A 26382-nucleotide genomic window follows, 5' to 3' on the forward strand; every position below is an offset into this window, starting at 1 on the left:
CAAAGAACTTTTTCTTGGTATTTGTTTTTTTCTATCTATTCAGGTGTCATATACCCTTCATTTAGGGTCCATGATGTATTCAGAAACTCAGGGTCATATAATATTTCCACTCATATCTTAAAGCTGCATGTCTGTCATTGTACTTGACATTGCTTTAGTTGTAAGAAAAATTCAAGATATGCAAATTGAAAATTCTCCCTAAATATGCTGAAGATTCTGACAGGAAATAGCAATAGGAAATTATTCCTAGATTCCTTTACATTGTGATCTCTTCATGTACTAATCACAGTAATGTGTTAGATGTTTGTATTATTTCTAAAAATTCTAGCATGCATCATGAACAGCTTCATAGAATACATGGATAATTGTATGCAGAGTAGACCTGGTCAGCTATTTGGGGCAAATGAGATTGTTCTAGAACATGGAGAGGAGAGAGTACCCATGGAACAACAGTGATATCTTCAAGTGAAACAGTAAGAAAGAGCTGAGAATGCTTTTGCTATACTCAATTCCACTTGAAAGGATTTCTGATAATTGAACTTAGTATAGTATCCTAGCTCAGGGATGCCTCCTTCCTGTTGTAATTGTTGGAACATGTGTCTTATTGCACCTGGATTATGGTGACTTAATACTAGTACAAAATGCAATTGCATTTGACTATGCTGATATCAGATTGGAATTATTTTACAAAACTCTAATACTAACAGGAGTAAATGAAGTAGTATTATTCTGTAATTGCCTCCTTGCATGTATGCTGATGGTAGATAGAAATAAGTACTAGCTTCCCATGATAGCCCTGCTTCAAATGGTCTAGAGCAGCAGTTCTCTACCCTGGTGATGTTACAACCCTTTAATAGAGTTCCTCATGTTTTGGTGACTCCCAACCATAAAATTATTTTTGTTGCTAATTCTTGACTGTAACTTTGTTACTAAACAATGCTTCAGTTCCTAAGACCATTGGAAATAATGTATTTTCAGATAGTCATGACCCACAGGTTGAGAACCTTTGATTTTGAGCCTCTGATGTCTGGCAAAATACTTGCTTTGTATCTTTTACTTTTGAAAAATCTAATGTGTTATTTAGGAAAAAAATATATATATAAACCCTTTGATGCCTTTCAATAAGCCCTTAATCTTAAAAGGAATTGGGTATTCTGAACTATAATCTTCATTGCTGTACATTAGTAAGTAAACACTGTGAACCTGGGATTAGATTAAACTCTTCTTCATCAATATTTGAGAAAAAAATATTTGAAAGCAGAGATATATACTCTACATTTAAACAGTCAGTAACCTCCATCCCCAAGCTAATTACTGATTCCTCTATTATCGGCTTCAACTTCCTTGAAGGCTATCACTGTTTTTTTTGTTGTTGGTGTTGGTGTTGGTGTTTTTGTTTTTTCTGAGAGTCCATAAATTAGAGTGAAAAAAAAAGTGAACTCCTGGGACTTCTATTCTAAATAGTTGCTGGTTGACTTACCTTAAGAGAGAATTTAGGGAGACAGTCATTTAGCAAATGTTTAATCTTGGTACAAGCCCTATTAACCTGAACTGTACTCATTTTCAGAGAACTATTGCATATGTGATCCTGTCCATCAACATGTGAAGACTGAAAAGGAGTCTTGTCAGTGTAATGAGCTTGGCAAAGTGCTTCATGACCCTCTACAAGTGCACTTTATAGAACAAGTGAAACTACTAGAAAATGCTAATAACTACAGATGCAGTAATCACAGGGATGCCTCTATTGACTTAACAAACCCAGACAGACATGAAAGCATGCACACTGGAGAAGAGTCTTACAAATCTAAAGACCATGAGAAATCTTTAAATTTGTGTTCCAACCTTACTCAAGATCAGAGACTCTACACTGCAAAAAAAGAGCACAAGCAGGGAGAATATAATGACTATTTTGACTCTACATACAGTTGTTTGCAACAAAAATTCTACATTGGAGAGAAACCACACCAATGTGGGAAATGTGGGAAATACTTCAGTACTGCCTTAAGCCTCACTGTACATCAAAGAATTCATACTGGAGAGAAGCCTTACAAATGTAAGGAATGTGACAAATGCTTCACTGTAAAGTCAACTCTTACAAAGCACCAGAGAATTCATACTGGAAAGAAACCCTACAAGTGCACCGTTTGTGACAAATCCTTTACACAGTCCTCAAGTCTGAAAACACATCAAAGACTTCATACTGGGGAGAAACCATACAAATGCAGAGAATGTGGAAAGTCCTTTCATCAGTCCTCAGCACTTAAAAGCCATCAGAACATGCATACAGGAGAGAAGCCTTACAAATGTAAGGAATGTGACAAATCCTTTTCTCACTATTCTAACTTCAGGAGACATCAGAAAATCCATACTGCTGAGAAACATTATAGGTGTCAAGAATGTGGCAAAGTCTTTCATTGGCTTTCACACTTAAGAAGACATTACAGACTCCATACTGGAGAGAAGCCTTACAAATGCAATGATTGTGACAGTTCTTTTATTCACTATTCATCATTTAGAAGACATCAGAAAACTCATTCTCTAGAGGAATTGTATGAATGCAAAGAATGTGGTAAATCCTTTCTTGACTTATCACATCTTAAAAGGCATTACAGAATCCATACTGGTGAGAAGCCTTATAAATGTGAGGTATGTGGTAAATCCTTTACATTGAACTCAACTCTTCAACGGCATCATAAAATCCATACGGGGGAGAAACCTTACAGATGTGAGATATGTGACAAATCCTTTTCTGTGACCTCAAATCTGAGAACGCATCAGAAAATTCATACTGGAGAGAAACTTTACAAATGTTTGAAGTGTGACAAGTCCTTTACCCAGGACTCATATCTTAGAATACATCAGAGAATTCATACTGGAGAGAGACCTTACAGATGCAGAGAATGTGAAAAGTCATTTCTTCAGTTGTCAGCACTTAAACGCCATCAGAAAATGCATACTGGAGAGAAACCTTACAAATGTATGCAATGTGACAAATCCTTTACCCAGGACTCGCATCTTAGAACACATCAGAGAATTCATACCGGAGAGAGACCTTACACATGTAGAGAGTGTGACAAATCTTTTACTGAGTGCTCTACTCTTAGACAACATCAGAAAATTCATACTGGAGAGAGACCTTACAAATGCATAGAATGTGACAAATCCTTTCCCCGTAACTCACATCTTAGAATACATCAGAAAATTCATACTGGATAGAGAACTTACGAGTGCAAATAATGTGACCTGTCCTTTATTCAGATTTTGAAACTTAGAAAACATCAGAAAATTAAAACTGGAGAAAAAAGTACCATTGCAAATAATGTGACATAGCTTTATCTGGAATTGTCTACTCAGAAGTCACAATAATAGAAACATAAAGATGCAAAACTTGTGAATGTCTTTAATGAAGGTATAAATCTTAAGAGATTTCACAGGGTTTATAAGAAAATAAAATTCTGCAGGAAAAGGTTTTTTGTTTGTTTTGGTGCATGGTTACATTATATGTAAGTATTTCTGTGCACTACATGTATTTCTGGTACCTAGAGAGGCCAGAAGAGGTCATCAAATCCCCTAAAGCTGGATTAACAAAAAATTATGAGCTGGTATGTGTGTTTGGAATTGAACCCAGTCTTCTAGAAGAGTAGCCAGTGCACCTAACTAAGCCATATCTCCAGCCCTCAGAAAAGCTGTAATAAAAACATTTATCTTGTTCAAAATCTAAAAACTCATAATAATGGTGGGTATGGTAGTGAGAACCTTTAATCCCAGCCCTCAGAAGGCAAACTCAGGAAGATCTCTGTGAGTCAGGCCATCCTGGTCTACAGAGTGAGTTTCCAGACAGCCGGGACTACATAAACACTGTTGAAACAACAACAACAACAAAAAAAAATGTAATGAGGACAAAATGTAGTAACATAAAAAATGTGATGAAGCCCTTTAAATTTGTTGTACATTGAAAAATTCATAGTTCTGAGAAACCATATAAAGTTATACCCTGTGCAATCCCCATGTGTGAAATTCAATTTGATAAATCCTTTCTCTAGTGCTGAAATTGCCCACATAAATGCAAATTCACCATGAAAGAAAACACAAGAAAATGCTCTTATAAAATCTAAACTGTTGTTGACTTTCAAAATCTTCCTACAGGAGTCAAATCTTACTGTTGTAGGTGTTTTCGAGAGGAGACTGCTCAGAGATGGGTTTAAGCCAATAGGAAGTCTACCAGTGACTACACTGGGTGTTTGGAGATCCCAGTATAGCACCTAGCCTTTTAAGCACAAAAAAACATGTTCTGGGTTGACACACTTGATTTAACAAGAACAGTTAGCCAGAAGCAGAGCTATAGAAGCTAAAAGGCAAGATTAGTATAATTTTGAGACTTTTGCAGAACTATAAGAACTTTGATGGATTAGGTCTTTGTTTTAGTTTCTGGCAGGTGATGGTGTCTATGCGCTGAGTTTTACATCCTGAATGGCTCTTCCAAAATGGAGTCAGTTGTGTTAAGGTCTAGGGGCCTACTAAGGTTGGGACCCTGTTACTCTTACTAATAGCAAGAAAGTGAGAAACTGTAAAGAGACAGGCTGTGAATGTGATAACATGGGCATGTTTATATATAGCTTACAAAACCCCAATGGCTCAGGTTGTGGTGCATGTCTTTAATCTCAGGACACTGGAAGCAAAGGCAGACTGATCTCTGTGAGGTTGAGGCCACCCCATCTCAATAAATAAAACTACAAAGACACCCACCCCAAAGGGCATACAGAAATTCATTTTGAAGTACTAAAGAAAATGGCTAAGTATTCACTCTGATCAAACAATATAGCTGCCTTTAACAGCTAGTAGATGCTCGTGGACTGAAAGGAGACTCATGGGATACCCCCCACCCTTGGCCATGAACAGTAAGAACAGTTGCCTGTTCTTACTACTTTCTAAACAGTTAGGAGTCTTTTTACCAAATGAAAAGGAGGCTTCTTTCACCAAGGTTGAGAGTAGTATAAATTAGTAAGTATAAACATGAATATCTAGATGGCAGATTGACAACCATGATCATTAACAAAACATCAGTCGTTCTGCCCTTGGCCTATACTCCCCAAGCTATACTTTTTTTTTTTTTTTTTGCCTTGTTTTTATAGTTCAAGGCATGACCCCTCTACGGAGCAAGCCTCAAATTCAGTCAAGGGATTGGTTGGTTATGCCCTTAAGCAGTTGTGACAGTGTTGCACCAGTGCACACATTTTCCCTAATACGTTGGTATTGTCGGATGCAGGGTCCGGTGATGGGTTAGATCATTGACATCTTTTCTCTGCCAGGACCCTGCACAGGACCTTGCAGTGCTACGAAACCCAGCCAGCAGGGAGAGTTCCCTGGTAAGTTCAAGATTGGTCTCCATCTTGTAACCAAAGTATATGGTGTCTTCAGCAACACCATGTACTTATGGTGGCCAAGTAAGAGCACTAGCAGTGACCTGTTTTATTTGGGATTACCCTGGAGCCTCCCTTACCTAGGCAGATAACCAGTACTTGGTACAGAGAGTTCCATTTAATATCCCTGTGACTGGGAGCAGCATTATTTGCCCATGTGGGAAACCTCTGTTCAAAGTTTTAAAATCGTATTTACCACTAACTTGTAAGATAGTAGGATTTCATAAAGCTTCTTCATACATCCTTACTTTTGGTTAACCCACCCATTCTTTCACCTTTCTTCCTACCACCTACCCAGTTAAACATTTAGCACATATTATCCAGAGCTCCATTCTTTTATAGCACCTGTGTCCTACTATACTCTTACACTTTTTGTGTTGCAAATTGATAGGTTCCATGTAGCTTTTTCATGGACATCTCATTTGAGTTGACCTTCAGCCATGAAGCAAAGACCAGGCAAGCTGCCTGGTCCAGACAAGACAAGACAAGCTGCCTGGAGGAGGTGGTGAGTAGCTTGAAAGATACACTTCCAACCTCCCTTGAGCTGCCTGCAAGCTGTGCAGTGATCCCCAGGTTTCCAGCTTCATTAGCCATCACCCTCACAGGGTCCTGCAGCTGTCATTGAGTCCTTGATGATTCTATAAATAACCCCTCACCACCACTCTTGTAAGTCACCCCAATAAAACTCGGGTCAACTGAGATTTCAATGAGCTCAGACTTCTTGCCCCTGCCTCCTGACTGCTGGATTTATAGGCTTGCATGACCTTGCCCAACTATACATCATTTTTTTCTTTTTCGAGACAAGGTTTCTCCATGTAGTTTTGGTGCCTGTCCTGGAACTCGTACTGTAGACCAGGCTGGCCTTGAACTCACAGAGATCTACCTGGCTCTGCCTCCTGAGTGCTGGGATTAAAGGCAGGCGCCACTACCGCCCGTCTACATCACTTTTTGTTATCATGTCTTGACAATTACCCAAGGTAACTTGACAAAACATTTGATAGTCAAAAGTGAACAAGCGTATCTTTTGTCTATTAACATTAAAGATTTCCATTCCACTAAATTATAAACTCTAATAGGAATAAACAAGTTTAAAAGTGCATGTAACATACCAATCTAAAACAAGAAATAATAATGTAAACAGAACTACAATTAGCAATGAGACTGAAGCAGTAATAAAATGCCCTCCCAAACAACCCCATGACTAGACTGACAGTATTCTATCAGAACTTCAAAGAACTAACAGCAAAGCCACTTAAAATACTTCTTGACAAAAAAACAAAAACAAAAAACCCGATGATTTCCTGACTCGGTATTTCCTGATATTAAAACAGATAATACAACCAAAAAGAAATTACATATTTTTATGGCCATTTAAGAAGTGTGTTGTTATTAGCGCTCTCTCTCTCTCTCTCTCTCTCTCTCTCTCTCTCTCTCTCTCTCTCTCTCTCTCTCCACACACACACACACACACACACACACACACACACACACACACGAGTATATTCACACATGTGTGCTTCAAATATTGTCATTTTCACTTTCTACCTATCTCCTATCCCGGTCCACATTTCCAACAAATCTCTGTTGTGTTCATGTCCATTCATTTTGCTTTGGGAGCCACTGAGATTAACCAGGGCCACATGTGAGACTGTGGGTTTGGAGCTATGTGTTGGAACCTGGTGGGCTCAGCAGAGGACTATAGCTAAAGGCAGTGATTCTTCTCTTTAAATGTATCCATAGCTGGGCAGTGGGGATTCATGCCTTTAATCCCAGAACTCATGAGGCAGAGGCAGGCTGATCTCTGAGTTCAAGGCCAGTCTGGTCTACAGAGCCTGTTCCAGGACAGCCAGGACTACACAGAGAACCCCTGTCTCAAAACAACAACCAAGAAGTCTACCTATAGCAAACATTTAAGAGCTCATGAGTGGAGCCTTTCCTACATCAATTGTTGCCTTGTGTTTGGCCACCTCAGGTTAGTATAGTTGTTGTTGGTTACTGATTATAGTATCTGTATGGAATCTGGAGAACAGCGTGTCTTAGCCCTTCCTCCTCTTTCCCTTCTTATTTCCTTTCCTCTTCCTCATCCTCAGTGTTACCAGAGCCATAGATGGATGGTGTAACTAACGTTTTTAGGGTTGGGACATATACCTTATTTTCTGCATCTGGGACAAGAGTCTCTGCATTCACCAGTGCATTTTTTTCTAAGAATTTTTCTTCGTTTTATCTCAAAATACCTTTAGCATGAGTCACAGAAGACGAACTTGTTTCTGAGTTAGAAAAATACAAAACCACCATCGGTGATGAAAGTAGTACCTCGCGGGATGAATTCAGTCCTGGGCTGTTGTTAGCCTAACCACTGACTTTGGAGACATCTATTTGTTTTAAACATCCAAGTTCCTGAAATGTCTCTCCCCAAGTCGAAATTGCAGTATTTGGCCTTGCCTTGTCATGTCTGTGTTAGCGCTGAGACGCTGGCATCTGAATTTAGAGTGTTAATCGTTTGAGTAAGTATGTAGCCAGGGAGGCTGGTAGTCAACCCGAGGTTAGCCTGCCTGTCTTTTATCTGAAGGGTTCAGAACTCACTGTGGGGTCAGACACCGGGGTGCAGCGTCCTCCTAGATCCAGTTCTGGTCCAGGCTGGCAGCGAGCATGTGGGGAGGCTGTGCAGAGCGGGTGCAGGGCAGCCTGACAGCTGGAGCTGTGTGAAAGGCAGCCTGAGACAGAGTGGGAGGGACCGGGCTCACAGAGGCGGGGACACACAACCGGAAACAGCCTTTGGAGGAGATTGTTGGCCATTGGTAAGGTGTAGAGGAAGGACGTGAGTGGGAGGGGTCAACGGAGTGACGTAACGGAAGCTGGGAAGTCCTCTCACTGAGGCCCGGTTAGTTGGGCTGAGGAATCAAAACAAGTGCCCATTCTCTGTCGTTGCACCAGGTACTGCACGGTGGGGAACCGCGTGGTGCAGACCTGGGTGCGGACACGGCGGGGTGTCGCGGGGACGCGAAATCTCCCCGGAGCCGCAGTGGCCGCGCGGGGCGGCCTGGGAAAGTCACCAGTCAGCAGCGCAGTGGCGGGAACCGCAGCCCGGCGGCCCTGGAACCTCCCAGGTCAGAGGAGCTGCGGGGCTGGGACACGGGAGGGGAGGGACCGGGGTGCGAGCAGTTTCTCTGCTGTTCATAAGGAAATCCTCTGAAGTTCTGCTGTGAATGTCTTTTCCTTGTCGTTAAATTTTAGATCATATGAACTGGACTAATCCTGATTCTTTTTCATCGATTTTTCTGGTTGCCAAAATATTCTTATAAGAATACTCTAGTAGAACACATTTGAATCTATTTATTAGATATTTGCAAGAGATTTTTCTTTGTTATGATAAGGACAAAAGTCTTGAAATTTATATCACCCCTGCTAACTTCTGTGTTATACGTGGCGATGTAGCATCCCGGGAGAGCTTTTAAATATAAGTCATGAGAGGAAGTGTAAGACTTTTTTTTTTTTTTTTTTTTTTTTGAGAGAGAGAGCAAGGGCATTTTTTGCAGTCAGATGTGAAGGAATACAACTAAGGCACACCGTGCAACAAACCTCATGCAAGAGATTTATTGGGAAAAGCACAGAATGGTGGCTACTCTGAAAGGGAAGAGCTTGGTGGAGGGTCGGACTTTTGTACTGTCTTTGGATCATGTGCAGTGAGATGGTGGAAAAGTACAGTGGGGCCTGAAGTATTGCTTTATGCTGAAATGTTATGCCTATGAACACTTAGTCATAGGGCTTGATTTCCAGACTGCAAGCCCCTTGAGACAAAGGAGTGGCTAGTCCCTGCCCCACCTCCCATCCCCTAGAATTCTTTAAGGGTATTGACTGACATTTCTAGCCCTTGAGATTGGAGTGTGGCGAGGCCCCGCCTTATGAGGCAGGGAGGCCTAATATCTAGCCACAAAAGCCCAGCAATCCCTGCACATGCCACAAAGTTCTGAGGTCCCTTCCCCCCACCCCCCAAGAAATATATCAAGCTCAGTTCTTTGGTGATTCTCCTCAGCACAGAGGCTGTGTTTTGCCCTCCCAATAAATCTCTTCTGTGAGTTTTGTTTTTCAGTTTGACTTTGTGGTATTCCTTGGCTCCCAGCTGCCAGGCTACCTTTCCCTTCAGAGCTGTAAGGCTTCCAACAGGTAACCCCTTTCCCATCTTTACTGTAACACTTGTGGAGCTGAAGTTTTCCTGGTCCTGCCTGGCCCACGGTCAGGACAGATTTCTCTTACCCACCCGTCCTGCAGCTGCTCGGACCCAATCAAACATACAGAGACTTATATTACTTATAAACTGTATGGCTGTGGCAGGCTTTTTTGTTATTTAGTTTTTATATCTTAAATTAATCCATTTCTATAAATCTATACCTTGCCATGTGGCTTGTGGCTTATAGGTGTCTTACATCATGTTTTTCATGGCTTTGGAAGGCAGCAGCTCCCTCTGTCTCTGCCTTCCACTTCCCAGACGCTTGCTTGCACCAATCTCAGAGTTCTGGGGCAGGACATGAGCAGAGTGATTTTCCCCTGGCCTGTTAACTTACAGGAATGCCTGCAGATTGAATTGAATTCGAAGATATACTTTTGAGAGTTCCACAGATACGGTTGTAAACATTTAACATTTAAAAGTAAACTTTTTATCCACAATTAACTTTCCAACTGAGACATAAGCACTCTGTGATGTAAATACAGCATTCTGAAAACTGCCTTTGTCAGACCCGATGGCGCACTCAGGAGGCAGAGGCAGGTGGATCTCAGTGATTTCTGGGCCAGCCTGGTGTACATTGTGAGTTCCAGGACACCCATAGCTACATGGTGAGACCCTGTCTCAAAACAACAACAACAACAACAAAAAGTAAATAAATAAGTAAGGAAGACAAGAAAAGAAAAAGGAAATGTGGCTTCTTGTGCTGAGTTCTTAATGTTGCAGCTTAGAGCTTGGAAAGCACACTCTGCTGTTTGAAGGTGTCAGGTCACAGTATTTCCAAAGTTAGAAGGTGTATTATAAACCTGTTGGGGGTGGTGGCACACACCTTAATCCTAGCACTCTGGAGGCAAAGACAGGTAGATCTTGGAGTTCCTTGCTGGCCTGGTCTACAGAGTGAGTTTAAGGACAGTCAGGGCTACACAGAGGAACCCTTTCTCAGGGGAGAAAAAGCAAGAAGGAAAGAGAGGGAAGGAAGGAAAAAATGAAAAGGTATTTTAATATAGGATAGATAATAAAGAAAGCATCTTTTGAATAAATATGATCACTCATCTACATCAGAAAAATGTCTGCAATAGTCTTTTGTCTCAGTTCAAGAAAAGGACTCTGTTCATGGATGCATGCCAAACTCTTACTTTTTTAGGCTTACATTTGCTTTGTTTGAGGCCTGAGCTCACTGTGTTGCTCTGTCTGGCCCAGAACTCATGATATAGACCAGGGTGGACCCGAACTTACAGAGTTCCACCCCACATCTGTCTCCCCATTGCTAAGATTAAAGACAGGCACCAACACAATCTTTCTCAGTGTTGTGTTTTACTTTGTGATCTGTTGACAGCCAGCAGTGTGACTGTGGACTTCTCCCAGGAGGAGGGCCAATGCCTGGACCCTGCTCAGAGGGCTTTGTACAGAGAGTGGATGTTACAGAATTAGAGCAGTCTGGTGTCTGTGGGTGAGAACAGTTTGCCTGCAGTCTCCCTTGCTCCTCCTCAGGGTTTCTTGGTAAATTACTCTGCAAGTATATGTCCTTTTGAGAAATGTAAGATTTCTGTCATATTTGATCCATGATAAATTCACTAACTCATTTGTGTATAAAATTGTCATTCAGATTATTCAGTTCCATTTCAGCCCCTGAGTTTTGACTGAGCTGTGATTAGAAGTAGCATTCAAGTTACGCTAACTGAAAATGCTTTCTAAATATTTTCAGTATTCTGACCCTGCATGACAACTGGAGAATCATTTGTAGATTCCTCTCTTCAACTACTGAGCATAGTACTGTGTTAGAAATCCAGGACTTTCAGGGCTCACTGATCACCCAGACCTGCTCACCTGTGGAGCAGAGCAAAGAGCCCTGGAAGGTGGAGAGGGAGGAGACAGTGGCTAAGGATCCAGGCATGGTGGAGGGATTGGTGAAGGGATGGCAAGGGTTCAATTGAATGTGGAAGTGGGACATGAATTCAGTTTTGCCACATTTTGTTTCATGGGAAATAATTCTGGAGACTTCCACTGAGAAAGGTCTCATGGTTATCCTATTGTAGGTGTGAGAATACTTTCCATAGAAGAATTGATAATGAAGGCAAATAAAATTTTATTTAACTAAGCATGTGAGTGTTGCTGTCCTTATTCATTTACATCACTAATCATGTCTTCATACCATTATTGAATGATTTTATAAAATGATGAAAATTAAGTTTATTTATTGTTTTCAGAATTTTGGAGCTTTGGTATTCTAGCACATTCTGTCTCTTTTAGTGTTTCTGTTCCTGAAAGTAATGCCAACAGAGTTTTGATAAGAATAAGGAAGTATATTTACAGCCTGCTAAACTCTGTCTACACTGTCTTCCCATGGATATCTCCTGTTTTCTGTGGTCATGACAATTCCAAGTGGTTTCCGTTGCACTAATTGGAACACTGAGATCACCTCTAGGTTTGATCCCCTTAGTATTTTCTGGCTCTTTGCTGTTCTTTGGTATTTTCAGGATTACTTTCTATAAAACATGCAACAGGATTGTAATGGGAATTGCTTGGAGTCTTAGAGAAAACAAACCACCTTCTAGGTTGTCTTGTGTGTGAAAAGAATGTGAGGCAATGTGACAGTTTCCACATGTTTTATGTATTTTCCTGTTTTCTGTCTGCTGTGGATGTCTGCATTCTGGTTTATATGACATGCACTAATGTTGATCAAGGACTTTCTGTCTAATGGACCATTTTGTTATTTGCTAATACTGTTTATTTTGTATTTTGATACTTTTGTCTTTATTTTTCTGTCACTATTATAATGACTATCATCAGTTATCTTTAACAGCTATCCATAGTTGTGGCATTTAAAAAAAAAACTTTCCTTCTTTCTCAGTATTTTGTATCTTTAGACATGAAATGAAATTTTTTAGTTGAAAATATGTTTGTTTTCTCACCTTTTTTGAATACTGTAGTCTGTTTATATCATTTGCTTAGGGAATATTATTCTTTTACATTTCAAGAAATTACTGAAAGAAATGCATTTGTTATTGTTTAGGAACTTGAGTGTAGACACTAGAAAAAATTGGAATCTCTGTATATTAAATTTACATTATCTTATGACCTACACTGTAGAGCTTTTTTATATGTACATACTGGCCATTTTGACTGTTGTTGACCATGGCCTATTAATTCATTTGCTTATTTATGGATTATCATTTGCTTCCTTTGTAACTTTTGATAGATTGTAGGTTTTTATCTATTGTAGTATAAATAGCTAGCTAATAAATGTATCTGCTATGTAGGGTGTCTCTTCATACTTTTAATTATTACCCTTTCCCTGGATTTTTGTTTTTTTTTTTTTTTTTTTTTTTTTTTTTTTTTTTTGTTTTGTTTTCCGAGACAGGGTTTCTCTGTGTAGCTTTGTGCCTTTCCTCGAACTCACTTGGTAGCCCATGCTGGCCTCGAACTCACAGAGATCCACCTGCCTCTGCCTTCCAAGTGCTGGGATTAAAGGCGTGCGCCACCACCACCCGGCGGATGTTTTTTATTTTACACAGTACAGATGTTTTTTATTTTACACAGTACTATTTGTCAGTTCCTGCTCTTGTATCAAGTGTTGCCCCTTTGTGTTGCTCTGCAGGCTTCATGGTTTCAGATCATACATAAAGGTCTGTGATTCATTGTATGGTAAAAGATAATTGAACCTAGGTTCATACTTTTCCTAATACCACTGTTTGAAGAGGCTGTCTAGTCTACAACATAAGTTCATGGTGTTTTGATATGATAACATTCACATGGCAGGTTCTGGATCTGCTGTTCTATTGCATGAGGCTGTTTGTCTGTCTTCCTCCACTCCCATGATGCTGTTGGTTGTGTGGATCTGCAGTGTCATCTGGGATCACACTGGGATAGCTTGAATTTCATAACATTTTACATTTAGGTATTTATATTTTATGTATATGAGTGCTTTGCTAGCATGTATGAGCAGCATGCTAGAATTGTGGTTATGGACAGGTGTCAGAGCTAGGTAAGTCTGTTTGTTGGCTCCTTTGGAAGCTTGCATGTTGCCTTGTAGTACTGTGAAAGCTAGTCCCCAGGGAGAAGGCTTTAAGGTCATATACAACTCTAGTCCTGTAGGATTTGTGTCTGAAGTGTGTGGCTTCTTCAATAAGAGGGACTCATCTTCTATCCCTAGGAAGCAAACATGGACAACAGCAATAGCCTATATAATGTTGGGAATGTCTTGGATGGCTATTACCAACAATTTCAGGCTTCTGTAAGCAGAAGTTTCTTTCCCACCCATTCAGTCCCAAATAAACACACAGAGGCTTATATTAATTATAAACTGTTTGACCTATTGCTCAGACTTATAAGTAATTAGCTCTTATGCTTAAATTAACCCATAATGCTTGTCTGTGTTTAACCACGTTGCCTGGTACCTTTTCTCAATCCAGCATTCTTATATCACTTCCTCTTCATCTGGTTGGCGACTCCGTCTCTGCCTTTCCTTTCCCTAGCCTTCTCCTAGTCTAGTCACCCCACCTACACTTCTTGTCTGGCTGCTGGCCAATCAGTGTTTTATTAAACCAATAGGAGTAACAAATCTTTACAGTGTACAAGAGCATTATCCCACAGCAAGCTTCTTACATCTGGTTTTAGTGATTTTGTTAGAATATCTATGCTCTTGTGAGGAGGATTATTACCCACATGAGAACTTTTCATTTATACACTAAACATATATACTTATACAGACTAATATGTATTATAGGCATTTTAGGTAGATGATAATAGTATGATTCATTGACTGTTTCAGACATCCTTACTGTTATTTTACCCTCATTCTGTGTTTATATCTGTCCATTCTCTATAAGGAATCCCTCCCTGTTTTTTCTTTTTCCCCCTTCAAATCACTGGTTCCTTTTACTCCATCTCTGTTACTCCCTCACACCCCACTGTGGTCTCCTTTTACTTTTCTTGTTACTGTAGTTACTCCAGGTTGTGTACTCATATCTGAAGATTTGGAGCTAGGAACTTCCTATGAGAGAGAACATGCATTCTTTCTGGGCTTGAGGTAACTCTCTAAATATGATCCATCCATTTAACTGCAAAGCTCAAGATTTCAATTTTTTTTGTAGGTGAATAGTATTCTGTAGCATATATGTACCACATTTTTACTATCCATTTGTCAGTTGAAGGACATTAAGGTTGTTTCCCTTTTGTAGCTATTGTGAGTAGAGCAGCAATGAACTTGGATGAGCAAATATCTGTGGAGTAGGACGTTGAGTCCTTTGAGAATATACCAAGGAATGGAGCAGCTGGATCATGTGCTAGATTTATTTAACTTCAGAATTTGTTTATTTAATTGAGGATTCTCCATATTGATTTCTAGAGTAGCTAGATACTTTGTTCATAGGGTGTTTATTCCCTATGCTTTTGTTTCTTATGTTGCTGCTGGTTGGATTATTCATAGCATTCTTCCTTCTCTGTGAGAGATAGTGGTTTGCTTCTTTCCCATTGGTGATTACCTCCCATTTCTCCTGTATTTCTCTATGCACATGATATTTATTAATTCCCATGTTCTCATGGATGATTCTCTGACTTTCCTGTGTATGTTTTGCCTCTGATTATCTGCAGTGCTGCTTTAGTGAAATCAATTGTGTTAATTCCAGACTATCTTGAAATGCACTTGTCTCCACCAATTTTAATAAAGTATTTTTCTAGTTGTAATAGTATGGTTGATAGTGATTTTCTCTAAGCTTTAAATGTCTTTCCATGCTCCTTGGATTTGGGATCATTGTCTGGACTCCTGGTCGTATTCTTTCGCTTGGGTCTTTTCATGTGGTTTGACATTGTTCTTTGACTAATATCAATATTAATTTTTGCTTTTTCTTTTTGACTCCATTAATATGAAAGGCTGGCAAGCCATTTATTCATTGTTTGTAAAAGAGAAACACAAAGAAGAAAAACATTAAGAAATGGCTGATTCTCCAGTTAATCTGTCCCAGGTCAGTGGTCATATCCATTCTTTTTTCTATAATATAGAAATATTATAGTTTGATATATTGCATGCCCTAATTTTCTGCTTGTGATCCTTTTTTAAAATATGTTATCAGAAGTGTTGCAAACAAACAAACAACCACAAAAATCACACACTAAAATTAACTGGACCCAAAGACTATACAACTCAATATACTGTTTTGCAGTTAGAATAGTCATTGGGAACAGAAGCTCTGCAGCCACACATGAGAATTTATATTTTCACTCTCAAATATATTTTTGTGAACTTATCTACCACGAAGAGAGAAGAAGAGAGAGAGAGAGAGAGAGAGAGAGAGAGAAGATAAAAACCAGTGACAGAATTAGAACTAAAAGCAATTAACTTTATATCCTTTTTCATACCTGGTGTTCATTACCTGCATTCAGTCCTACCTCAACCCCTATTATGTAACCTTTCTTATCTCTTTTCTCCATGTTCTACTTTGCCCACATGTATGTCATTTCCATAAATATCTACTAGGTATTGGCTAGATTCTGCATATGAGGGAAAACATGATTTCTTTCTTTTGTGACACTTAGATTGGACACAATCTAAGTCCAACCATTTTCCTGCATATTTTCATTACATTTTTCTTTTCAACTGAATAGTATTCCATTTTATATGTATACCATTTTCATTATCCGTTCATCTGTTGATAGACAGTTAGAATGATTCTAACACTTTCGTAAGGTGAATAAAGCAGCAGTAAACAGATTTATAGTGGGGTGTGGAGTTCTGGGTATATGCCCAGAACTGAAATAGCTGAGTTATACATTAATTCCATCTTTAATTTTTTTTGAATAATCTCCATGCTGATTTATACAATGGCTGCATTAATTTGTACCACAACCCTCACACACACCCACACACCAAGAGTTAGTGAGGGATGCTTTGTCATGACATCCTAACGAACATTTGTTGTCACGTTGGTTGATGACAGCTATCCTGCCTCACTTAAGGCAGTGTTTCAAAGTCATTTTAGTTTGCATTTTCATGATGGCATTTTAGTGATTTTGTACACTTTTTGCAGTATCTATCAGCCATTTGTGTTTCTGTCTTTGAAAAGTTCCTATTCAGTTCATTTTCCCATTTGTTGATTGGTATTCCTATTTCTTTGGTATTTAATTTCTGTAATTCTTGGTAAATTCTAGGTATGAGCCCGTACCCAAAGTGCTGCTGATACAGACTCTCCCATTCTGTGGGGTGTCTGTGTGCTCTGCTGACTGTTTCCTTTGATAAACAGAAACTCCTACTTTCATGTAGCACCATCTGTTAGTACTTGGGCTTATTTCCTGTGCTGTTGGTGTTCTTTCTAATCCAGAGGTCCTTGTCCATTCCAGGATCCTCATGAATATTGCCTATGTTTTCTAGGTTTCTGTGTTTCTAGTTTAATTAAGGTTTCTGATCCATTTTTTTAGTGGACTTTTGTACAACATGAAAGGTAAGAATCTAATTTCATTCTCCTACTGGATCCAGTTTTGCCAACACCATTTGTTTAAAAGACCGTATTTTTATAATCTCTTTTTGCTGCCTTTATTAAATGTTAAGTAGGCATAGCTTTCTGTTTTTTTCTCTGGGATTTCTATCCTATTCTGTTATTCTTCTGTCTATTTTATGACCATATTAGACTGTCTTTATGATTGCAGCTATACAATACAATCCATAATTCCACATATCTTCTACTACTTTTCATAATTCTACTGTACTGCCATTTTTCTCTATTTTTGAGGGCAAATACTCCACATGGACTTACGATCTATAACTTTGAAAATATTTCTATTGTGACACATGAACTACAAACACATGTTGGTGCCCCATTGCTACAGTGAATGTACTATATCAATATATATGATTCTGTGTATGGTTCATCTGCCATACAGGCCCTGCTTCTGGGATCTGTACCATTTCCTTGAATAATGGTAATAAAAATGCTAATTGAACACATGGGCTAGTTTCCATAACATCTTAGAAATGTATAAAACTAAAGAGATGTATTTCTTAGTTCTTAGTACTAAGTGTGCAGAACGCGGCAGGACATGTGGCTTGATCCTACCATGAAATCAATGCTCTTGAGTGGAGATTCAGATTGCAGTAGTCTGCTTGTATTTCTCTTTGCTGTTTAACATCACAGTAGTGATGATGTGTCCATGTGTTTGTTGACACGTGATATCTGTTTCTTTCAGAAGAATGCTGCTCATATCCTCACTTGGTTAGGAAGCTCAGTGGTAACTTCCCAAAGTAGAGAGATCGGTATTTTTTATTTCTCTTTTTCTTTTTGCTCTAAACAGGCTCACACTGTGCAGCCCTTTCTCTCTGTGACTCATTATGTAGCATTATGTGGAATGCATCAGTAAAAGTGTCTTGGGGGATTGATTGATTGATTGATGAGCATAAGTCATCACATTTAATACAGAAAGAACATTCCTCATGCTTGCCTTCCTCTAGTCAGTTCTTGAGAGTCATGGCTCTACTCCCCTACCCTGAAGCTGCAGTATTTTAAAGTAGAAATTTGGGGAATAGGCTCTGACCCGCAGGTTTACATTTCTATCCCTGACTCATGGGTCAGACAAAATATGTTACCACTTTGCATTTCCAGAGATAAAGGAATTATCATAAATACTACTAACCTAAAATCTATTAGACAATACAGCATAAGTACTAAAAAGGAACACATTGAGGACTACAAATTCATACAAAATAGCTCAGATTTTATCCTAAGCCATTTTTCTGTACTATATTGTATTTGCAAAGCACTGAAAGTGATATATTCATTTACTCACAGGAAATCTGTGTCATTCCTGAATACACCAAAGTTACTTCACTTATGTGTATATACTTAGTTGTAGCTTAAATATTATTTAATGTGTTTTTGGACTTCCCTCAATTTTTATAGCTTTTTGGTGGTGAAATTTTCTTCTAAACTTCTGAAATTGTTATTTGTCTAAGTTGCCTTATGCACATTGTTAGGACAATTTTAGATTATATCAAACATGACTGATGCAGATTTTACATCTGCTTGGTAGTAGCTCAAATATTCTTATAAAATTAATTCATAAACTACATGATTTTATATATTAATGTTATAATAGCCAGTTTGAAGTGTTGCTACACTCTTTCTTATTGTGGAGAAAAAAAACCAACTCTTGGCCTATAAGGTCAGTCATGAATACTGCCTTCCATATCTACCCCTTCTCTCTGTAATGGTGTAACATTGGACCTAGAGTTTAAACATCCCAGTGAAACCTGTTAGAATACAGTCATGTGTAGCTAGAGTTTTCCTGCCTTGCCCACAGTCAGGACAAATCTCTGTCACTCTCCAGTCCCATAGCCGCTCAGACTCAACCAAGTAAACACAGAGACTTATATTGCTTACAAACTGTATGGCTGTGGCAGGCTTCTTGCTAACTGTTCTTATAGCCTAAATTAACCCATTTCTATAAATCTATACCTTGCCACGTGGCTCATGGCTTATCGGCATCTTCACATGCTGCTTGTCATGACGGCAGCTGGCAGTGTCTCCTTCCACCTTCCTGTTTTCTCTGTTCTCATCTCTGTTAGTCCTGCCTATACTTCCTGCCTGGCCACTGGCCAATCAGTGTTTTATTTATTGACCAATCAGAGTAATTTGACATACAGATCATCCCACAGCAGTCATGTAAGGCCCAAGTACAGACAGGATTGATTCAGTGTCCGTATTTAGCATATTCTACAGGTACAGCATTTAAAGTCACATTTCCTCATCATGAATTTTCCTTCTGACACATGTATGCTGTGATCCTGTGTGGTATAAACACAGCTTCCAGAACAGATGGATGACCTTGTCCAGACCTTAAATGTGTATTGTTTCATGTATATTGCTTGTGAGAATATTGTAGTATTCTGTTTTCACAGAGTTAGATAACCCACTGTAGAATGTGACTATATTAGAAATCATCTTTTTGAGTGATTGCCTTTGCTCATCCAAATCTCTGATTTCCTTAAATCTCCTTATATCCAGGAAAAGCACTCTGTCTGGTACCACATGGTCAAACTGTAAATTTTCATTTCAGGGTATGTTGACATTCAGGGATGTGACTGTGGACTTCTCCCAGGAGAATGGGATTGCCTGGACACTGCTCAGAGGGCTTTGTACATTGATGTGATGTTGGAGAACTACAACAACCTGGTCTTTGTGGGTGAGAACATTTTGCTTCTAGAGTGTGTATAACTCATCCCTTGTATGTACCTACTTTATAGGTTGTAAACTCTGTTAAGCTGCCTTGGAGACAACAGGAGAGTAGGGAACGTTTGGTAGTAGAAAAGAACTTTTTCTTGATATTTGTTGTTTTCTTTCCGTTTTCCATTTTAGTGGTGTCATGCACCCTTCACTTTGGTTCCAAGGTGCATTCAGAAATTCTGTAGCATATAACATTTCCACTCATATCTTTTTTTTTTTTCATTTTTTTCCTTTCATTGAAATAGATTTTTTCTCATACAAGATATCCTGATTACACTTTCCCCTCCCAGTACTATTCCAATTCTCCACATTTATTCTCCCCTCCATATCCTCTTTCTTCCTTTCTTCTTCCTTTCTTTCTTCCTTCCTTTCTTTCTTTCTTTCTTTCTTTCTTTCTTTCATTAGAAAAGAACAGACTTGGAGTGGGGTGTGGTGATACACAGCTTTAGTCCCAGCACTTGGGTGGCAGAAATAGGCAGATCTCTGTGAGTTCAAGGCTGGCCTGGTCTACAATTCCAGTTCTAGGAGATACAGGACTGTGACTCAGAGAAACCCTGTCTCAAAAAAAAAAAAAAAGAAGAAGAAGAAGAAGAAGAAGAAGAAGAAGCAGGCTTCTAAGAGATAACAAAACAACCAAGCATGACAAAGTAAATTAAAATAAAGCAAAAAACATCATATTGAAATTGGATAAGGTAACCCAACAAGAGTCCTAAGACAGATACAAGCATCAGAGACCCATTTGTTTTCACACTCATGATACTCATGATAATACTAAGCTTAAAGCTATAATATATATGCAGAGGACCTGGTAGAGACCCATGTAGGCCCTGTGCCTGCTGCTTCAGTCTCTGTGAATTCTCTTACACTTGGCTAGTTGGTTCAGAGGGCCTTGTTCTTCTGTTGTTCTCTATCTCCTCAGGATCTTACACTATTTTCGCCTCCTCTTCTGCATGGTTCCCTGAGCTCTAAGGGGAGGGGTTTGATGGAGCCATCACATGTAGACTCTCTCCACATACTGTCTGGCTGTGGGTCTCTGTATCTGTTTTATCTCCGCCTGGGGGAAGCTTCTCTGATGGGGACTGAATAAGACACTGATCTATGAATATAGCAGAATATCATTAGGAGTCATTTTATTGATACTTTCGCCCCTTTTTTCCTCTTTACTCTAGTAGTTGTTGATTTATCCTAGGTCCCTGGGCTATCTAATCACTGGTCTTTGGTTACCCAAGCAGTGTGAGCTATGGATTCCATCTTGTGGATTGAGCCTTAAGTAAAATCAGACATTTGTTGGCTACTCCCACAATTTCTGTTCCACCATTGCCCTAGCTTATTTTGGAAGCCAGACAGATTCTACTAGGTCACAGGTTTTGTGTCTGGTTCCACCCATTATCTTAAAGCTCCATGTCCATTGCTGCATTTCACATTGTGAGAAAAACTCAAAATTAAAATTAGTTAACTTAAAATTCTTCCTAAATATGCTGTGAATCTGACAGGAAATAGCAATTGGGAAAATATTCCTATATTCTACTACTTTGTGTTCTCTTCATGTACTGAGCAGAGTACTGTGCTAAACATCTATATTCTTTCTAAAAACTCTGCCATGGTTCATAGGCTACCTCACAGAACACGTGGATTATTGTATGCAAGGTAGGCCTGGTCACCTGTCTGGAGCAAATGAGATTGCCCTGGGATGTAGAAACTAGAAAGTAGCCACAACCAGGGCAGGCTAGTGAAAGAGTGGGATGGCAGTGAAGGCATCAAGTGAAAGACAAAGCAAGAGCTGGAAATGTTTTTGCTGTGTTCAGTTTCATTTGAAAGGATTCTGGATCATTTACCTTAGTATACTGTCCTGGCCCTAGCTGTTAGAAAACATGTCTTATTACACCTGAATTATGGTGACTGAATACTAGTACAAAATGAAATTTTATTTGACTATGCTCACATCATATTGGAATAATCTTACAAATTTGAAGTCTAATGTGAGTCCATGAAATAGGCTTATTCTTTAACTGTCTTCCATGCATGTGTGTCTTCATATTACACCCTTCATTTTCTTCCCAGTGGAGAATACCTTTCTGTAAAATAATCCGTGGAGTCTATGTACAGAGTGGACTTGAGAATAACCCTATGAGGAAAGTTAAGAAACATAGCAGTGTGTGGAGCTCAGACAGTAGAGTATAGAAATAAGCAATAGCTGACCATGACAGCCCTGCCTCAAATATTCTAGACTCTGGGCTGTTTATCTAGAGCCTATATCTGGCAAAATTCTTGCTTTGCTTCTCTTACTTTTAAAGAATCTAATGTGGTTTTTTGTTTTGTTTTGTTTTTGTTTTTTTTTTTTTTGGTTTTTTTTTTGGTTTTTTTAAAATAAACACTTTGATGCTTTTTTAAAATTTTGTTTTTGTTTTTGTTTTTTTGTCTTGTTTTTCAAGGTTTTGCTTTTTATCCTTGGCTGTCCTGGAACTTCCTCTATAGACCAGGCTGACCTCAAACTCACAGAGATCTACCTGCCTCTGCTTCCCAAGTGCTGGGATTAAATGCATGTGCCACCACTGCTTGGCTCTCCTTTGATGCTCTTAAGTAAGCCTTTTATCTTTAAAGGAACTGGGACTTCTGAACTGTACTCTTCCTTGCTGTACATTAGTAAGTACAAATACTGTGAACCTGGGATTGGATTAAAATCTTCTTTACCAATTTTACAGAGAAAAATTTTAAAAATAGAAACATGTATTCTAAATATAATCAGTCAGTGACCTCCATCCCAAAGCTAATTACTGACTCCTCAGTTATTTGTTTCTTGTTCCTTGAAGCCTGTCACTCAGTTTTTGGAAAATCCATACAATTATAGTTAAAGGAAAATGTCGAATACCAAGAGCTCTGTGTGAAATAGTTGCTGGTTGACATATCTTAAGGGAAAACATAGGAAGACAGTCGCAGTCACTTATCAAATGTTTAATCTGGAACAAGCCCTATTAATCTGAACTGTACTCATTTTCCAGAGAACGATTGCATATGTGATCCTGCCCATCAACATGTGAATAATGAAAAGGAATCTTGTCAGTGTAATGACCTTGGCAAAGTGCTTCATGACCCCTCCACATGTGCACTTTATAGAACAAGTGAAACTCTAGAAAATGCCAGTAACTACAGATACAGTAATCACAGGGATGCCTCTATGGATTCATCAAACCCAGATAGACATGAAAGCATGCAAACTGGAGAAGAACTTTGCAAATCTAAAGACTGTGAGAAATCTTTAAATTTGTGTTCCAGCATGACTCAAGATCAGAGACTATGCACTGCAAAGAAAGAGCAGGAAGAATGTGATGACTATTTTGATTCTACGTACAATCTTGTGCAACAAACAATCTATATTGGAGAGAAACCATACCAGTGTGAGGAATGTGGGAAATACTTCAGTAATGCCACAAGCCTCAGTGTACATCAGAGAATACATACTGGAAAGAAACCCTACAAGTGCAACATTTGTGACAAATCCTTTACCCAGTGCACAAATCTTAAAACACATCAAAGACTTCATACTGGAGAGAGACCTTATGAATGCAGAGAATGTGGAAAGTCATTTCGTCATTTGTCAGCATTTAAAAATCATCAGAAAATGCATACAGGGGAGAAGCCTTACAAATGTAAGGAATGTGACAGGTCCTTTTCCCAGTGCTCAAGTCTTAAAACACATCAAAGACTTCATACTGGAGAGAAACCTTATAAATGCAAAGATTGTGGAAAGTCATTTCGTCAGTCCTCAGCACTTAAAAGCCATGAAAAACTGCATACAGGAGAGAAGCCTTACAAATGTAAGGAGTGTAATAGATCCTTTGCCCACTATTCTAGTTTCAGGAGACATCAGAAAATCCATACTGCTGAGGAACGTTGTAGTTATGAAGCATGTGGCAAGGTCTTTCATCAGCTTTCACATCTTAAAAGCCATTACAGACTCCATACTGGAGAGGAGCCTTACGAATGCAATGACTGTGACACAGTTCCTTTACCCACTATTAACCATTTAGAAGGCATCATAAAACTCATTCTTTAGAGATATTGTATGCAAAGATTATGGTAAGTCCTTTCCTGAAATATCACATCTTAAAAGGCATTATAGGATCTATATTGGAGAGAAACCTTAGAAATGTGAGGTATGTGACAAATCTTTTACCATGGACTCACATAACACATCAGAGAGTTCATATTGGAGAGAGACCTTACAGTTGTAAGGAATGTGACAAATCTTTTACTAGGTGCAAATATCTTAGAGCAGATCAGAAAATTCATACTGGAAAGAAACCTTACAAATGCAAAGACAGTGACACATTCTATACCCATATTGCCAATCTTAGAAGATATCAGAAAATTCATACTAGAGAGAAAAATACCATTGTAAATAATGTGGCGTAGCATTTATCTGCAAATCTCTGCTTACAAATCCCAACAGTATACATAATAGAAACATGAAGATAAGAACTCGTGAATGCCTTTAATGAAGGTCTAAATCTTAGAAAACTATCACAGAGTTTATATTAAAATTCTAAAGTAATGGGAAAAGTTTTTTCTTAGTGTATATGGTTGCTTTGCCTGCAGGTACTTCTATATGTATGCAAGTATTTCATGCCTGGTGCCTGTCAAGACCAGAAGAGGTCATTAGGTCCCCTGAAGCTGGATTAACAGAAAGTTGTGAGCGGTGCGTGCATTGGGAATTGAACACAGGTCCTCTGGAATAGTATCCAGTGCTTTTAACCACTAAGCCATATCTTCAGCCTGTAGAAAATGCTGTAATAAGAGCATTTATCTTGTTCAGTGTGCAAAAAAAGCATAATAATGTCAGGCCAAGTAGTGCACATCTTTAATCCCAGCACTTAGAATGCAGAGGCAGGAAGATCTCTGTGTGTCAGAGGCCATCCTGGTCTACATAGTAAGTTCCAGGACAGCCAGGACTACATAAATATAATAAGACAAAATGTAGTAAGATGAGAAATGTGACAGAGCCCTCTAATTTTGCTGTACATCACAAAATTCATAGTTCTGAGAAACAATATGAAATTATACTGTATATAATCCCTTTGTGTTGCCATTCATTGTAAATTCCACCCTTGAAATGCATTCAATTTAATAAATCCTTTACCTAGTTCTGAAATTGTAGACATAAAAAGAATTCATTATGAAAGAAACAAGAATATGCTCTAATAAAGTCTCATCTTTCGTTCACCTTCAAAATCTTAATACAAGAATCAAACTTTAAAAACAGCAGGAAGGTGAGAAACTATAAAGAGATTGGCTGTGACTGTGATTACATGAGCATGCTCACATACAGCTTAAAAAACTCCAAAGGCCTAGAAGCAATAACAGAGCAATGAATAAAATATTATTTATATGTCAAAAAAAAAAAACAAAAAACAAAAAAACTCCAAAGGCTGAGAGTGTGGTCTTACATGTCTTTAATCACAGCTCTGTGAAGGCAAAGGCAGGCTGACCTCTGTTAGTTCAAGGCCAGCCTGGTCTACATAGAGAAACTTTGTCTCAAAAACAACAAAAAAGAAATCTCCAAGAGCATACAGAAACGAATTTTGAAGTACTGAGGAGGAAAGGGCAAGTATTCACTCAAAACTCTAAAGTCATATAGCTGCCCTTAACTGCCAGTAGACCTTCATGGCATGAAAGGAGATGCATGGGACCCTCCCTCAACCATGATGAAATCATAATTGTACCAAGCTAACACAGTTGTTCTCAAATTCTATTTATTTATTTGTTTGTTTGTTTGTTTTGGTTTTTCAAGACAGGGTTTCTCTGTGTAGTTTTTGGTGCCTGTCCTGGATCTCACCCTGTAGACCAGGCTGGCCTCAAACTCACAGAGATTTGCCTGGCTCTACCTCCCGAGTGCTGGGATTAAAGGTGTGCACCACCACTGCCTGGCAGTCAATTTTTTTTTTTTTTTTTTTTTTAAGTATTACGAGTCTTTGCATTACCTACTATCAACTGCAAGAGTCTTCTTTCACTAAGGTTGAGAATAGTACAAATTGATAATTATAAACATGAATATTTAGATGGCAGATTAACAACATGATCATTAAGAAAACATCAATAGGTTCTGCCCTTGGCCTTTACTCCCCAAGCTGTGATTTTTTGATTGTTTTTATAGTACATGGCATAAATTCCTCTCTCTGAAGCAATCATAAAATCCAAGACAGGTGTTTATGCTCATAAGCAGTTGTACCAGTATTACACCAGTGCACAGGTTGATATAGGATACAGGAGTAGATAAGACCATTGACATCTTTTCTTTACAGTCCTGCAAAAGCTAGCCAGGAGGGAGAATTTCCTGGTAAATTCAAGACTTCTCTGTGTGTTGCAACCAAAGAGTTTGGTGTCTTCAGCAACACCATGTACTTATGGTGACCAACAAAGCATTGGCAATGACCTGTTTTGTTTGGGGTACCTTTAGGGCCTCCCTGACCAGTAAGTCCTAGGCAGATAACCAATACTTGGTACAGATAGTTCCATTTAATAGCCCTAGTGA

The 26382-nt window shown here is 38.9% G+C and overlaps 1 protein-coding gene, 1 long non-coding RNA gene and 1 pseudogene across 2 annotated transcripts in view; 2 read left to right on the forward strand and 1 right to left on the reverse strand.

Moving 5' to 3' along the window:
- Window positions 1-4002, forward strand: part of LOC114688679 (zinc finger protein 54-like) — an 18885-nt gene extending 14883 nt beyond the window's left edge. Inside the window, exon 5 of the mRNA XM_028863218.2 lies at window positions 1568-4002. Coding sequence (XP_028719051.2) covers window positions 1568-3216 — 1649 coding nt within the window. The 3' untranslated portion in view covers window positions 3217-4002. The remainder of the gene's footprint in view (window positions 1-1567) is intronic.
- LOC119087316 overlaps window positions 1-8137 on the reverse strand; it is a 17060-nt gene extending 8923 nt beyond the window's left edge. Inside the window, exon 1 of the long non-coding RNA XR_005090737.1 lies at window positions 8004-8137. This is a non-coding gene — a long non-coding RNA (uncharacterized LOC119087316). The remainder of the gene's footprint in view (window positions 1-8003) is intronic.
- LOC114688681 lies at window positions 5795-25255 on the forward strand (annotated as a pseudogene).
- Window positions 25256-26382: the final 1127 nt, after the last annotated feature.

This window comes from Peromyscus leucopus, chromosome 1, assembly GCF_004664715.2.
Source record: "Peromyscus leucopus breed LL Stock chromosome 1, UCI_PerLeu_2.1, whole genome shotgun sequence".
NCBI classification, from domain to species: domain Eukaryota; kingdom Metazoa; phylum Chordata; class Mammalia; order Rodentia; family Cricetidae; genus Peromyscus; species Peromyscus leucopus.